This window comes from Talpa occidentalis, unplaced genomic scaffold (genome assembly GCF_014898055.3).
Source record: "Talpa occidentalis isolate TD23 unplaced genomic scaffold, MPIMG_talOcc4v2.1 talOcc4.3, whole genome shotgun sequence".
Taxonomy (NCBI): Eukaryota; Metazoa; Chordata; class Mammalia; order Eulipotyphla; family Talpidae; genus Talpa; species Talpa occidentalis.
In genome coordinates, this window is record NW_023603184.1 from 123,589,809 (window position 1) to 123,606,725 (window position 16,917).

Here is a 16,917-nt window from a genome sequence, read left to right on the forward strand (position 1 = left end):
TGGAGTTTCCGCTCTATCCAGTTGATGGACAGACACCTAGTTAACATTTATTCTGTGGAGCCCACACAGATCTTATCAGTCTAGGTAGTTTCAAACTAGGCCATCCTTTCCTGATCCCCTGAAGTTGTGTCACCTCAAAAAGTTGCAATGACCAGCAGGCTAATTGGACACCCAGAACAGTGGAAATACAGCTTGAACAGTCCTTCAACAGTTGTGCTTGCAAACCTATTGATTTTGCTTCTCTGCAGAGAATGGCAGAAGACCCAAACAAGAGAAGATGGACATTCCAAGGGGAGAAGACTACCTGGTATACTCCTGTGACCCTGAGTGACCTTCTGGAGCTGAAAGCCAATTTCCCCCAAGCCCCCATCATCATGGGCAACACCACAGTGGGTAGGTGGTTTTCGGCAAGACTAGGTAACCGGAACACGTGTCTTTTTAAAATCCGAATGTCATGCATTTTTACTAATGATGACCTATGGTCTTTTGAAGCACTCCACTGTTTCATTTTACAAATGAGTCATTGGCATCACAATTTTAACTCAGGATCATCAGTAAATGACATCTGTTAGCACCCACTGTCTTCCTTGACTAACTGCTTTAATACTTTTCTCCTTAAGGACCAAATATTAAATTCAGAAATGAATTCCATCCAGTTTTCATATCTCCACTCAGGCTTCCAGAGCTACATTTTGTGAACACCACAAATGACGGTAAGAACCTTCTTTTTTTCTCTTTTTTTTTTTTTAAGATGTATTTATTTATTTATACAAGCACTGGGTACAGTCAGAAGTGCTGAAGGGTGAGAGAATTCACCAGAGCCAGAGCGGTGAGCAGAACAGGCAGACCGATGAAGTACACTGCTGAGGGGAGCAGCGGGCAGCAGGAGAGGTCTGCACACCATGTGGAACCGTTGCCTGGTGGCCGGGGAGCGAACCGTAGCTGCAGAGGCTGCGGGCAGCCTGGCAACCCAGCGTTCAACCACTGCGCCATCGGGGAGGCCCCAAGAACCTTCTTTTTCAAATTAGTTGTAGCTACTGACAGGCTGTCGATAATCATGCACTATGCTAATTTGAGCACTTCCTAGACTAACTGACCTCTAGTTTTCAATTACTCTTTCAAAAACACTTAGTAACAGTGGGAAAGTTTAGCAGCAAGTAGCAACTGTAACAAATAACTAAAAATAAATTGTAATGACTTTTATAATAAAAGTGTGAACACATTGCTTTCCAAATATATAGGGGGGGAAATGCTTAATTCTGCCTATGATCCGGAAAAACAGATTTGATAGCAGAGATGATATTCTAGGTGGCATTCTATGCAATTCTTTTATCATAATGTTTTGTTTAAGCTATGCAGACATTCCTTAGTCTCTTAGGGTAATGATCTCCTTTAGAACCTAAAGGTTAAAACATATACCCTCTCCCCACACAAAATGGACATATGCAACCACTCATAACACTTCAAATATTTAAGGACATCTTGGACCAAAATGATATTTAAAAGTGTATGGAAACCTTCAAAAAATATGTATTTGTTAAGTATATACTGTGTATCCTTTATGAACTTTTGCCAGCTGGCCCACTCAGCTTTGTGTCCCAGAACTACATTGCCCCGAGAGTCATAACTATGGGCAGGTGCCTTGTGGCTTGGCCTGATATGGAAGGATTAACTGAAGGGAATGATCTGAGATATTGGCTGGACAAAGGGAAAGGTTCTTGCCAGAATCACAAAGTTTACTCACCCCACACACTTTCACCAAAAAAACAATTTTTTTTTAGTGTGGGTAATAAGATTAGAAAATTTAGCTGTGAACACCACCTTATTTATTTTTATATTCTTTACAATTTACCAGATGCTTTCATCCCCTGTTTCCTTGGATTCTCACAGTCACCCTGGGACGGGGACATAGCGAGTAACCTTGGCATCTCCATTCTCTTAAAGAAGATGTAGAATCAAAGGGTTTAAGTAACTTTCTCTACTTTAAGACTTAACAACTCCATTGAACTTGCCTCAACTTTACACAGCCAACACATTACCATCGCAGGAGTAGCTCCTAGGTCTTCATACTCTTAGTCAAATATTTCTTCCACATAATGCAAGAAATAAAGATGTCTGAGAAACATGCTCCACTGTTGAAGTACCCAAACTCAGCATTTGAATGACTACCAGGTTACAGGAGCTAATAATCCTACATAAAATCAGAGTCTCCCCAGTGAGCAAACAGATATTAGATGGAAAATCAATTGCTCCCTTCTGATCTGTCAATCTTAAGTCAGCCTGCCCATTCATCTTTTTAGCTGTTGTCAAGCCCCTATCAAGAGTCCCACAGAAAGAGATGGAGTGAGGGCTAGAAGGGAAGTCCAAGCTAAAGGGACAGAATAAGTAGAGCCTTTAGAACTCCATGAGTGTTTCCCAACCTTTTATTTATTATTGTGCCTCTAAGAAGCAACAGACAGTTTTTCTTTATCATCCTCCCATGAAATTTTAACACTACAGATAGGCTTTTTATCTATGTATGAGCAGAATATAAAGAGCAAGATTTTTTTCACCCTCTCTAGTGTATTGCCCACTTTGAGAATGCATGAACTGGATGACGTCACAGCTGAAAGTGTTCCCTGTAAACACACTTGCAAATAAAACTGACCCCAAGGGAGTATGTGCTTTTGCTGTTTTGAAAAGGGAACAACAATAGAAAGAAATGACAATGGAGAAAGCCCCAAAAGACAGTGCAAATTTGCATGTCAATTCCCATTTAAGATTAACCATCTTTTAAAGTCTTATAAGGCCTTGGCTGAAATTTTTGCATTTGATTAATTTATTGAGGAAAACATTAAATTGAGAATAAATGGAATAACATATTTTAGATATCTATGGTTCCCATGTCCTACAATGTGTGGCATAATGACTGAGAAAGAGAATTTGTTGGGTTGTTGTTTTTTTTTTTCTGGGGGGAGGGTGATATTTATTTATTTATTTATTATTTACTTTACATCATTGTTCATTTTTGTACAATATTTGACTTCTCCCCTCAGATTTAGTCCCCATAAATCTCCCACCACTATATCACCCATGAACCATCACCATAGTCCTTTGTGCTTTTCCCGCCCCTGTTTTGGCCCTCCCCTGCTGTATATCTCTTGAATTTATAATTTGCCTACTAGTTTTGTCTTTTTTTTTTTTCTGAACCCTAGTTTAGAAAAGAGATACTTTTCTCTTTCCTTCTGACTTATTAGAGAAAGAGAATTTGGTACTTAAATTTGGTAATAAAGAAAATTGCCAGCCATATTTTTAATAATCTCTGATTTTTGTCATTCTAAATTCATATGAGAAGAGAAGATATATTTGAAAGATTGTTTCCCTGCAGTTCTATCTTGTCACACTTCACTTGAAGCTTATAGTCCACTATCTGACTTTCAGGGGTGACAATAGGCGCAGGATACAGCCTGGCCCAGTTGAATGATGCCTTGCAATTTATTGTTTCGGACCAACCAAAGGAGAAGACAAAGACCTTCAGTGCCCTCCTGAAGCATCTGAGAACACTTGCCGGAGCTCAGATTAGGAATATGGCGGTATGTTCTCTAGATTAGATGAGCTAAGCCACAGTTATAGACAGTCCTCTAGTTATGTTCAGTTTTTTTTTTTTTAAAGATTTATTTATTTATTTATACTTTATTTATACAAGCACTGGGTATAGTCAGAAGCGCGGGAGGGTGAGATAATTCACCAGAGTCAGAGCAGAGAGCAGAGCAGGCAGACTGATGAAGTTCACTGCTGAGGGGAGCAGCGGGCACGGTAGGAGAGATCTGCGCACCATGTGGGACCCTCACTGGTGGCCGGGAATCAAACCGGTGCTGCAAAGGCTGCGGGCAGCTTTGTAGCACAGTGCTCAACCACTGCGCCACCGGGGAGGCTCCATATGATTTTTTTTTTTAAACAATAAATTTTATTTTTATATTCCCCATACATTTGCAACCCCCCATTCTGACCCCAATCCCTCCCCTCCCGCCCCCCACTCCCCAAAAACTGTCTCTGGTTCATAGTTGTTTGTTGATTTTGATTTTCACTTTCTTATAGTTATTCATTTTCCTGGTCCCTTATTTAAGTTCTCTAGATTCCTGCTATGAGTGAGACCATCCGGTATTTTTCTTTTTCTTTCTGGCTTATTTCGCTGAGCATGATCCCTTCCAGCGCCATCCATGTTGCTGCAAATTGCATGTGTTTATCTTTTTTGAATGCTGAGTAATATTCCATGGTGTATATGTACCACATCTTCTTGATCCAGCCATCTATTTTTGGGCATTTGGGCTGTTTCCAAAGCTTAGCTATTGTAAATAGAGCTGCTATAAACATAGGGGTGCAGGTGTTCTTTGGAATTGATGTTTCTGTGTCCTTTGGGTAAATACCTAGGAGTGGAATGGCTGGATCATTCCATATGATCTTTTGAAGTCAGTGTTTCTTCATTTTAAAAATGGTGGTTCAGTTAAGTGGATTGTCTATAAGATCCTATGCAGCTTTCACAGTCTGTAAAATATGTCTTACCCAAGGTAGAATAATAAACAAGAGTCTACACTTCCAAAATCCCCTTTTGTGACTGATTCTCCTCTTTAATCTTTGCACTGAGGTTAGTTTCTAAATATGTGCCCCCACATGTTTATTCTTCTATATTTCCAGTTATCAAGCTTTTTATTGTTTATGCTTTCAGGGGAATTGGTTCAAAATACTGCCCATTTCACACATACTGGGGAGTCGAGCATTGCTGGAAAGCATTTCTCTTGATTATCTCTGGCCTTATTTCTGCCAGTTCTCAAATTTTACCATGTGTTTCACCTTTGGCATCTCTGCCCTTTTTCTGAACCAAGTTGCTCCTCTCCCTATCACCTTGTCTTCTTAGCCCCACTGAGTGGCCCCGGCCAAGGCTGTGAAGCAGACTTACTGTTCTTCTGTGGCAATACAGAAGAACTGAGCACAGCAGCACAGAAGACAGCTGGGATGTGAATGCTCCCATCCCAGGTCTTGCGTGTTTCTCAGGCTCTGCTCATCTCCTTTCCTGCTTTAGCAAACACTCATACTAGGTCAGTTGTCAAAGAAATTTTCCCTCCTTATGGCACATGGACAGGAATATTTTCACAAGCACTAACTTTGGGTTGGGTTCAGGCATGGGAATCTTATATAATAGTTTGTCTGAATTGTTTAGGTGCATCAAAACTCTGCCAGCTCTTTCTATAAAACAAAGACAAGAATTAAAATTTTACATAAGCTTCCTATATACATGGTTCGTTATTTGTCAAATAATGAAGTGTAGCTTTTAAAATGCCATCTTTTTTTTCTACTTTAGACTTTTGGAGGACATGTGGTGAGCAGACCTGATTTTTCTGACCTAAATCCTATTTTAGCAGCAGGAAATGCTGTCATCAATCTGGTATCTAAAGGTAAGAGATCAAGCTTTAGGCATCATATGTTATAATTATCACTGTCAGTTATGTAGCTCCTTCCATGAACTGTGAAGTAGGGACCCCAGAGCATCTGACTTAAACTCATCAACTATATATAGGCTAGATTTATCTTATCTCAAATATAAAGATGAAACTGAAGTTGATTATCCTGTTCTCCAGATGTTCGATATCTTGTAGGTCAGATAAGTTGTTGCATCAGACAGTTTAACTATTTGGCCACATTTATGAACAGTCCAAATTGTACTATCAAAAATTTTAAAGAAAAAATTAATGAAAGCTCTTCTCTGTGATCTTAAAGTTTAATGGCATATTTTATTTCAGAGTTTTATAAATATGGCAAATTTTTCATAGGACTTTTCATTTTAAATGAAATCAAGCTGCCAGGGCATATTATTCATTATGTCTCCCTTTATCCAGAGGCATTTTGAGCTTTGCAGGTGAAATGATTTAAACTTAAAGAAATAAAAGCATATTATTCAGAGGGTTATCGATGTTTGGTATCTTCTCTTTAAGATCACATTTTTTAAATATGGTGAAATTAAGTAAGAGTGTGGTCAACTGTTCAAGAAAAAAGTTATACATCAGGTCCTGCCACTGTCACTAGCCCACCTCTAACACTATCTGGATCTCAGTCTTTCCATTTATGAAATACTTTGTATCCACTTGTTAACCTACATTATACTGACTTTCTTCCAAATAGCTTTGATGTTCTTTAAAACCAAAATCTGTGTATGGTGTGGAATGAGCTATAAGAACCAGGGAGGAAAAAAAGGATCCAGAAAGACTTTTCAGCTTCTCTAGATCAACCTTGTCATTCTGCAGTTGAGGAACCAGAAGCCCAGATGTGTGTCTATGTGTGTGAGTGTGTGTGTGTGTGTGTGTGTGTGTGTGTGTACACGCACTGTTTCTTTCTTTAATTGAGGTAACATTGATTTCCATCATTGTTTACATATTAGAAGTATAGGATCCCCCCTCAGATATTGTGACCCCTTCACACCCATCACCAGGACACCCTCAGTCCACCACCATAGTCTGCGGTGCTCCCTCCTCACCTTCCTTTCTCCACGCTTCCTGTGGTAACCTCAGCTCTGTAGTCAACTTTCTAGTGTTACTCTTAGCTTGCCAGAAGCCCCAAATATCCTATGAGTTGCTGAAGGTGACCCGGCTGGGAAGCTGGAATTAGAGCCGCATCCTCTGGCTCTCAGCCAGCCCTCTCTCTTTCTACCAGATACATCACATCTATACCTTGCTGCGTATTTGCCTATCTGATACTTCATACTAATCAAGATCATTTTCTCTAACAGATGGAGAACGGCAAATTCCTTTAGATGGACCTTTCCTTGGCAAGTTACCAGAAGCCAACCTTAAGCCAGAGGAGATTGTACTATCTGTTTATATTCCCTACTCCACTCAGGTAAGGCTCTCCTGACCTGCTGCCCCACCGAGAGGAGCCAACTTGCCCTTGGCCTCAAAGTGCAGACAGGTTCCTGTAATTGGGGTACTCTCAGTTTCCAACTAACGGTTTCAGGGAGACTTTGGGGACTGCTCACAGGAAATTCCCACATAATCATTTGATCTGCTTTCATATCAGGGCCACATTGGGATTTGTTACTTCATCTCCATGAGCCCTTTCTTCCATAAAAAAATATAACTGTGTCTGTTTGAAGGTGAATGTGCATTCAGTTATATGTTCACTATTGTTATATTTATACTTTTCTTTTGTTCAAATTAAAACATTTCCATGAGCCTTATCTTTCTGCAAAACAAGGGCTTTTTGTGTGAAGAGTTTAAATTTTGGTTTCAGAGAAATATGTAACTTAACCAAGATTGAGTAAAACTATCTACAGACTATCTACAGAAAGTTCCTGGTGAACTAAAAATTCATTATCATAAAGATATTTCCAAGTCAACCAAAAGAGCATGTATCTATTCACTGTCCACAACACTATATGCCAGGCACAGTGCTCCACCCAGAAGATAGGACATGGATTCATAAGCCATGGGGTCCTGGCCTTGAAAAATCTAAATCTAAGAGGAAGGACTTGAAGTAGCAATTTGCTAATTATTCAGAAAGGAAATGAGTAGCTCAGATGAAAGGGAGAGCCGTCCCCTGGTGTTGTTCAAAAGGAAGGGAACCCAATGGGAATTCAGCACAGATAGTGGAGAGAAGGGGGTAGTTGTTCCAGGCAGAGCAGCATGGGGTGGGGTAGAGGGTGTGCCAGGTTGCCAGGCAGGCAGAGGCTGGGCAGTCCTATGATGTGACTGGAGCAGCCTCATAGGATGAGCCTGGGAGGGAGCAGGGCTCCATCACCAAGCTGGTCTGTTGCTCCATCAATATGTTTGTTTTCTAACAGAGAGTTACCTTTGAAGGATTTAAAGCTAAGTTAAAACTGAATGAAAGTGGTATTTAGGAATAACAGTCCATGAGAAAGTTAGAGGAAACATTGGTGGAAAATAGACTGAAGGTTGAATGACCATTTAGGAGGCTAATGTTATAAAGAAGGTAAGAAGGGTGGTGGCAGCAAGAATGGAAAATCCCCACCAATCACTATAGTAGAGTAAATACAATCAGTGTGTCTCAGATACTTCTTTAACACCTTTGCTTTCTAGATCAAAAATATTTAATCCTTGCAGGGCCCCTGGTGGTAGAGTTTAATCTCCTCCTGTCCCTAACAAGATGCCAGCCACACATTACTGTGCCTGTCAATTGATCTGGGTGTTCCCACTTTGTGAAGCTAATGTCTCAGACTAGTAATGAGGCTTAAATTAGAATGACAGACTTGGACCTAGAAAGAATGTTGGAGACCATTTGTCCCAGTGATTTTCAAGCCTTCTTTCTATTTTTTAATAGTAGTAATCTTTTTTTTTTTTCAAATGAAGTTTACCTAAAACATCAAACTAAAAGAGAAGATATGTGGTGAGATACACCCCACCTCGTGATCCTCCCCCTACCCCACCCATCTCAGCAGCATAGGAGACACTATGTGATCAAACTCAACTTTCCCCTTAAAAGAAATTTAGACCCATACAGTTTCAATCACTTGCCCGAGACCACGTGTGGTGATTCAGAGGAGAGAGCAGATAAGCGCAGATCTAAAGCCAGATTGCTGGGATTTGAACCCCAGCTCTGCCACCTTCTGTGTGACTTTGTGCAAGTTACTTAACCTCTCAATTTCCTCATCAGGAAATTGGAAATGAGTTGTTGAGAGGGTTCAATATTAACACATGGAAAACACACAAGGCAGTAAAGACCTGAGAGCTCTGTTATTCACAGGACACTTTCACTATAAATTATCATCAAAGTTGCTGCTGTCTGTCCAGCAGCGGTGACCACTGGGTGCTTCTCTGTTTCCAGTGGCGCTTCATGTCAGGGCTCCGGCTGGCCCAGCGTCAAGAGAATGCCTTTGCCATTGTCAATGCTGGCATGAGTGTGGAGTTTGAAGGTGGCACAGACACGATCCAGGACCTTCAAATGTTCTTTGGAAGTGTTGGCCCCACTGTGGTCTCTGCAAGCCAAACCTGCAAGCAGCTCATTGGGAGGTATGTCACAGCATGTCTGAAACATGGGACTCAGACCTTGCGGTTTTAATATTTTTTTAGATATTTATTTATTGATGCATACAAGAACTGGGGTACAGGGCTTCCCTGGTGGTGCAACGGTTGAGCGCTGAGTTGCGAAGCTGCCTGCAGCCTCTGCAGCGTCGGTTCGATCCCCAGCCACCGGGCGAGGATCCCACATGGCGTGCAGACCTCTCCTGCTGCCCGCTGCTCCCCTCAGCAGTGTACTTCGTCAGTCTGCCTGCTCTGCTCTCCCCTCTGACTCTGGTGAATTCTCTCACCCTCTTGTGCTTCTGACTGTACCCAGTGCTTGTATAAATAAATAATTAATTAATAAAAAAAAAAGAACTGGGGTACAAGCCAGAGGTGTGGGAGGGTGAGAGGATTCACCAGAGACAGAGTGGGGAACAGAACAGGCAGACTTATTGAAATACACTACTGAGGGGAGCAGCAGGCATGTCAGAAGAGGTCTGCTGTGCCATGTGGGTAGCTCCCTGGCCAGTTGATCAAAGTCATGCTGCAGTGGCTGCGGAGAGCTTCATAGTGCTGAGACTTAACCCTTTGCTAAAACCAGGGAGGCCCTGGTTTTAACATTTTAATGAAAGTAACACTTGGAAAATATTTTTCTGATTATAAAATATATAGATGTCCTTAAAAGGTCAGGAAAAAGACAAAATTTGCAGGCAAACTATAGATACGAGGCACACAACAGGGGTGGAGGAGGGAAAGGGGTCAAAACAACAGAGTGAAGAGCACGAGAGACTGTGGTGATAGGTCCTGGGTGCTGTGGTGGTGGGAGAACTACAGGGACTACGGCTGAGGGGAGAAATCAAATACTGTCCAAAAATGAACAACAATGTAAGAAAATAAAAGATCAATATATCAATAGCTAAAGGTTCTTGTAGAAATTTAAGCACTATAGAAAAGTATAAAGAAAAGTCATCCAAAATCCAACCTCCTTCAAGATACAAGGATTTTTTTTCATTGAGATTTGCAACACTATAGATGAGTAGAAGGTACAGGCTCATACCTCCTTAGATGCATTTACCACACCATCCTCACAATCCAGGCACCCACCATCCTCCACCATAGCCCTCTGCACACCCTCTACCCTCTGCTCCCCAACCTCTGCCTCTGGTAGTTTCAGTTCTGCAGGCAGATTTCTAGGGGGTGCTTTGATTTGGTTGTGTCTGTTCCTTTGCTTTGTTCCTCCATATTCCACACATGAATGAAATCATCCAGTATATGCCTTTTTCCTTCTGATTTATTTCACTTAGTATAATCCCTTCCAGTTCTATTCTTGTCACAAATGGCAAGATTTCATCTTTTTTTTAATAGCTAAGTAGACTACAATGAATTTTTGTTGCCGTTTTTGTAATAAGATTAATGTACAAATTAATCTAATTAGCTATTGTCCTCAAGTTTTTAATTAACCTGTAAAAAAGAAGTAAATGTTTCAGTTATCCAAGACAACTGAAAATGTCCTTAAGCCACATAAATTAGGTCAAATATGCCAAAAGGTTAAATGGCCTTCCTTTGATCAGTCTCATTATTTCTAGCATTTGGAAAGTACGTTTTTAAAATTCTTCTAACTTCTGCTTTTATAATTTTTATTGACCCATCATATTCATTGTCAATAATTAGAAAGTAATACCATTTTTTCTCAGATACTGAACTTATTTGATGCTTCCAAAGCATTTCTGTGGGAACTTGTATTTGTGAAAAATTTTACTAGACAGTTACTTCCCAGCATTATCTGTGTCATCTGTGTGTCAAGCAGGGTCTGCTTGCTAAAGCTTCAGCAATGAATACAACTTAAATCCAGATCTTGGGAAACTTGTACTATAGTACTTTTTATCCAAGCTATTTGAGATGCATCAACATTCCTAGGCCATGAGGTTAAAAATAATAGTGAATAATCTTAGCAAGGAAAATTTGGGAAACTCTGCTTCAGATTCTGAAGGAAGTTCCAGAAATATTGAAGGTATTTTTGTTTAGACGTCAAGGTATTTTGTTTAGACTTCCTCTTTCCTTGCTGTGTCAGTTTAGCATCTGTGCTTGCATCTCCTTGAAATGTTTCTATCCTTTCCTACTAGGCAATGGGATGATGAGATGCTGAGTGATGCGTGTCGATTGGTCCTGGATGAGATTCACATCCCGGCAGATGCAGAGGGCGGCATGGTAGAGTACAGGCGAACCCTCATCATCAGCTTACTCTTCAAATTCTACCTCAAAGTTAGGCGAGGACTGAATAAAATGGTAAATGACTTCTTTGTATAGCTGGTCCCTGGACATTGATTGTGAGTCCACACCATTGTGGGGGGGAGTCAGTGTGGATGCTGCTAGCCTCCAACAGCTCAGGGGAGTACGACCTCACAATTCCATTTGCCCTATAACTTGTGTAACAAATACAAATTCACAATGTCAGGTTGATCAACAGTAAGCTGCAAAAAGTCTTCAGTAAGTCATTTATAACTTTTTCCTCTTCAAAGAAAATGTTCTTAATAAAATAATACCTGCTTTGATCTTTAGAAAGTGTGAGCAAGGCAAAAAGGAGGAGAAAATCATTTGTAATCCTATCACTCCTAGATAACTGTTATTCATACTCTGGTGTGTGTCTTCTAAGCACCTTTTTTATGGACATGTGTGTGTGTGTGTGTGTGTCCCACACATCCACTTCTATAGACCTGGCTAGCACAGCTTACTTATATCGTAACATAAACATGCTTTAGTCATCATATACACTCAGTGACATCATGACGTGATGGTGGCAAGGCGCGTTTATAGATACCTGTACCATTATTTAATCTATTTCTTGGTTTTGGACTTTTAGATTATTTCTAGTTTTTCATAATAATTTTTTTCTTACCTAACCTAGTTTAAAATGAGCTCCATAACACTGTTTCTCAGAGTATGGTCCATGACTGTGAGTGTTCCCTTGATGACAAGTCATGAACTGACCCCAAAATAGCAAGAAATGCACCCATATTTCTTCCATGGCTGAGAGCTTTACTCTGTTAGTTCTGCCTGCTTTTTTTCATTACTTGTATTTACATTATTTATTAGTAATATTGATATCACATTCTAGTATATATTTTATATACTTTATTGCATATTCTATAATATATTCAGCATATAAATACAAAGCCAGTATATTTCTAATACATTATAATCTATAATCTAATAAGCATGTTTTGTTTTATATCTATTACTTATAATCATATAATCACTTACTCTGTTATACATTGTAACATTATAAAAGATGTCAAAACACAGAAGAAAAAAATTTTAATTAACTTTAATGCAACAATCCTACTATTAATATTTGGAATACATCTTTTTTATTAAAAAATGGGATCATCTTGTATATGAATTTTTGTAAACCATTTTTTCATTTATGATATTTCATGAGTATTTTTAATATTCATTTCTATAAAATCATTTTTAATGACTACAGAATATTTGTAACTTACAGATGTGCTGTAGTGTTTTAGCCATTTCCCTGTTGTTGGATATTTATATTCATTCTAGTTTCTCCATTAACACAAATCATCTGTAATTGAACATCCGTATAGCTGACTCTCTTTGCCTATTCTGAGTTGCCTCTTAAAGATAATGCCAAAAAGATTGGCCTGGATTTGAAAGCCTCTCTTTAGAAGTGTACGTATTCCACCCATTCAGAAAGAGACCTTGGCATAAAGGGAGGTCCTCCCCTGGAAGTAAGTGTTCACTTTTGTGTGTGGCTAAGAAAATGTGGTTGTTCTTCAAACAACTTAGGGAGCCTAGGGAGCTCAAAACTCAGTACTCTCTCCTGGAAGAACAGGCATCCAACACCTGGGAGAATAAATTGAAATACCCTACTTCTACATGTGTTTTTCCAAGTTAGTCCCTCAGATTGTGAGATTAAATATGAAATTATCTTCTTTTCAGGATCCCCAGAAGTTTCCTGATATCCCAGAAAAGTTCATGAGTGCTCTGCAAGATTTCCCCATAGAAACACCCCAAGGAATTCAGATGTTCCAGGTAGGTAGATGGGACTGCCTGTTTTTTAATCTGTCCATGAATTCAGATATGTGCATTCTGCATATATTTCCCTCTTTTCAACACCGTTATTTTTTTTTTTTTACTTGTAAAGATAAAGTCCACTAGAACTAGCTGATGTTACCCATTGCCACCCACACACTACCTGCTTTGTTTATTGTCTGTGCTTTAATTAAGGCTACACAAGGAATTAGATTCTGAATCTTCCTTCTCCACGTTTCAGTTTTGTTATTTAAAATATCCTTTTCTTGGTTAATGCCTGGCATTCCTTTGAAGCTGACTCAACATTTACTGCTTTGAGAAAGCCTTCCCTGCTTTATTAAAATCACCCAAGAACTTGTATATTTTCCTTGAACAATAGTAGTTGTGTAAACTGTTCTTTATTGCTATGTGAAGTGATCACATTATTTTAATGTGTGTTCGCGTGTGTTCTGATTCCTCAACAAGGTTGTAGATCCTTAAGGTCAGAAATAATGTCTCCCCTCATGGGAGAAGGACGTAAAGCCAGAATCTATTCTCTACCATTTTATCATAGTACTCAATGTATGGTTGTTAACTTTGACTCACCGATATGAACACCTAGATTGTCCTTTTGACTTATGAGCAAACCAGATATATCAGACTCAGTTTTCAGGGTATGACAATGTAGAGATAAAATAGCTTGCTTTATTGATTAACAGTGTGTGGATCCCTGCCAACCCCCACAAGATCCAGTTGGCCACCCAATGATGCACCAGTCCGCCATTAAACACACTACAGGGGAAGCTGTTTATATTGATGACATGCCGCCCGTTGATGAAGAACTTTTCCTGGCTGTAGTCACTAGCACCAGAACTTATGCAAAGATCATGTAAGAAAATAATAGGTGTTCCTATATATTACTAGAATGTATTCACAATTTCATATTCAAATTGAGGACTTATTTTACATATCTATATGTTTAAGTCAAGTAAGAATATTCATTTGCTCTACTGGATGAGAATCTGTCACTTTTTATATATTATCTTGAAAGAATTTGTGGCCAGGAGTCAGAACACCTGCTAAATACCAGTACTTCTTCAGTATAGATTATTGCCCCATGATTCACTCATGAGATCCATTGTTGCTTTTCCCTGTGTTTGACAAATCACTTTTGTTGTACCATGAACTTACTCCTGTAGCTCTAATGTATACTTTCAAATTTTCCCTCCTAGAGAAATTGACACTTCAGAAGCCCTGGCACTTCCAGGTGTTGTTGATGTGATAACAGCAGAGGATGTTCCAGGAGAAAATAACCATCACGGAGAGATATTCTATGCACAGAATGAGGTGTGTGATTTGTGTGAGGCTTATTATTCAAGTCCTTTGCTGGAAATGCCAGAAATGGATTATTGGTTATGGCCACAGCATCCATGGCTTTGTAGTCAGACTTGCAGGGAAATAATGACTCCAACTTAGTGGTTCTCAAGTTCTCTCTTGAATTGTGGCTCCCTCAAGATTCTGATAAAAGCCCTAAGAAAGTTTCTAAACCGTCATGAAAGCCTTAGAAACAAGGTAGCACATAGAACATTGGAAGAAACAGTGGAATTTCAGGATGACTGGATCACTGGTGTGATATGGAAATGGTGAGGAGCAGCAAAAAAAAAAAAAAAAGAAAATCAGAGGTCAAGAAATTAAATTCTACATTCAGTGTGTGTACCCCCTACATCCCACTCAAGCCACTGTTTTAAATTTATTTTCATATGTAGAATATAATCTTTATTTTGGTCATAAGAACCCATTGGGTAAGTAAAAGATTATAATTCCTTTTTAACAATTTTGTTTTAATTACATGTGACGTTTCTGCAGGTCATTTGCGTGGGTCAGATCGTCTGTACTGTGGCTGCTGATACCTATGCTCATGCAAAGGAGGCTGCTAAAAAAGTCAAGATCGCTTATGAAGACATTGAACCAAAGATTATCACAATAGAGGTAGTCAAGTCACTATGTTTTCTAAAATGAGCAAGGCATCAGCCCCTGGAGTCATAAAATAGTATAATTTGGGCTCCATCTATACTTTGGTATTATCTACATTTTGCACAGAAGGCTCTAGCATTCTGCACGTCAAGACAGAATAGTGAGAATTTTCCTGCCTGGAACACGCTTTTTCTTCCCACAGTCACTTCTACTCAAGTGACCTCTTGCCAAAGCATGACCTAAGAATACAGATAAGCAACACCAGAGGAATGTCCTTATGACCTCAGATACAAAACTAGTTAGTGGGCAAATCCAGAGCACTGTGAAACTCAGAAAAAGGTGTGACATCTACTGAATTTCTGCTTTTGGGCCCTCTGCCTCCTTGCCCACTTCCTAGTTAAACACAAACTCTAAAGATACAACACTGATTCATATTTTGACTCTGCCATTTAATGGCTTGTTAATAGCAGTGAAAGCTTTGTCAAGTTACTTAAACGCCTCATATCTCAGTTTTCTCATCTGTGAAATGGGAAGCATAAGGAAGTCATTGTGAGTATTATGCAATAGAAACCAAGAGAAAGACTTAGAATAATACCTGAGTCATGGAACACATTCAGTAAATATTCGCTGTAGTGTTGTTTTAGTTTGGTTATTAATGAGGTCAGGAACATGTCTCTGGTGTCTAGCAAAGCACTACACCCATAGGGGGGAACTCAATGTGCAAGATGGAGGGGTGGATGGATAAGTGTGTACTTAAGCTATAGGAAGGCCAACCAAGTAGGCTGTAGTCTTCAGCATTCTCACTGGTTTTCCTCAGTTCTTCCCAACAGCTGCCAAATTCAAGTTTTGGGGTATCCTTTAAGTCTTCCCCTTTCTTTCCATTCTCCCTTTGACTCCCATCCCACCCTCTAGCCAGGTCGTCACCCTCTTATTTTCAGAGTTGCCACAATAATCACTTAAAGAGACTCCTGTATTGCGTTTCAACCCACATACCCACCACATGAACGTTGCTAAGTCACAAATTTCATCACATCACTTTTCCTATACAACATTGTTCTCTTAATAAGGTTCTTAGAAAAGATTCATAGTCTAACCTCAATCACCTTTCAAGCTCATTCAACTGTTTCTTGATAGAAAGCCTGCTCCCCAACCAGCCTGGCCTTAGTCTCACTTTAATTCCTCAGCCTGTTTTCAACTTCAAACTATTGTTTTACAAGGCACTCTCAACTTCAAATGATTCCCCCTCCTTTCTCTAACTGCCTTAATCCCATCCAGTTCAGCACCCAGTTTAAGTTAACTTCACTGGAATATCTCTGAACATTCCAGCCACACCATCCCCTTCCTTTTTGACCTCTGTTTATTATCTGCCTCACCACCGCCACCACAAAGTTGGCACATTAATACCAATGACCTAAGGTGACCACTCAGCAACCTAAAGGGTGGTACCTAGTCTTAGGTATCCTCATCTCTCCTTAGATCCCCTCAAAACTAAGGTGTCGCCAATCCTCGTGACCAATTTTCACCCTATTTCAGCTGACACTCCACATTGTTCAAAAGGTCTAGGTGTATGAAGATAAAATAGAGGGGAAGCATGGGCTTTTGATGAGGAATGAATGGCTTATAAGAATGTTAAAAAAAAAAAAAACTTTTTTGTTTGTTTTTCTTTGTTTGCTTTCAGCAAGCCCTAGAGCACAATTCATTTCTTTGTCCTGAGAAAAAAATTGAGAAAGGAGATGTAGAGCAAGCCTTTAAAAATGTTGATCAAGTCATTGAAGGTAAGTGATCTTGAGCCAGAAAAATGAAAAATAAATTCAGTCATCTTTAAGTCATTCTTAACCTCTCCACATCTATTTCTTAATTCCTGCCTTGTAGGATTAGTTATGGGGATTAAATGAATTGATTTTCTGTGAAATGTTAGGCATACTCA

At 39.5% G+C, this 16,917-nt stretch overlaps 1 protein-coding gene across 1 annotated transcript in view; it reads left to right on the forward strand.

The window, feature by feature from the left end:
- LOC119254820 (aldehyde oxidase 4-like) overlaps positions 1–16,917 on the forward strand; it is a 58,144-nt gene that overhangs the window by 20,882 nt on the left and 20,345 nt on the right. The window contains exons 10-21 of the mRNA XM_037521877.1: positions 249–393; positions 621–713; positions 3,421–3,572; positions 5,339–5,432; positions 6,761–6,870; positions 8,812–8,996; positions 11,111–11,273; positions 12,945–13,037; positions 13,736–13,905; positions 14,249–14,363; positions 14,883–15,005; positions 16,669–16,765. Of these exons, the coding sequence (XP_037377774.1) occupies positions 249–393; positions 621–713; positions 3,421–3,572; positions 5,339–5,432; positions 6,761–6,870; positions 8,812–8,996; positions 11,111–11,273; positions 12,945–13,037; positions 13,736–13,905; positions 14,249–14,363; positions 14,883–15,005; positions 16,669–16,765 (1,540 nt within the window). The remainder of the gene's footprint in view (positions 1–248; positions 394–620; positions 714–3,420; positions 3,573–5,338; positions 5,433–6,760; positions 6,871–8,811; positions 8,997–11,110; positions 11,274–12,944; positions 13,038–13,735; positions 13,906–14,248; positions 14,364–14,882; positions 15,006–16,668; positions 16,766–16,917) is intronic.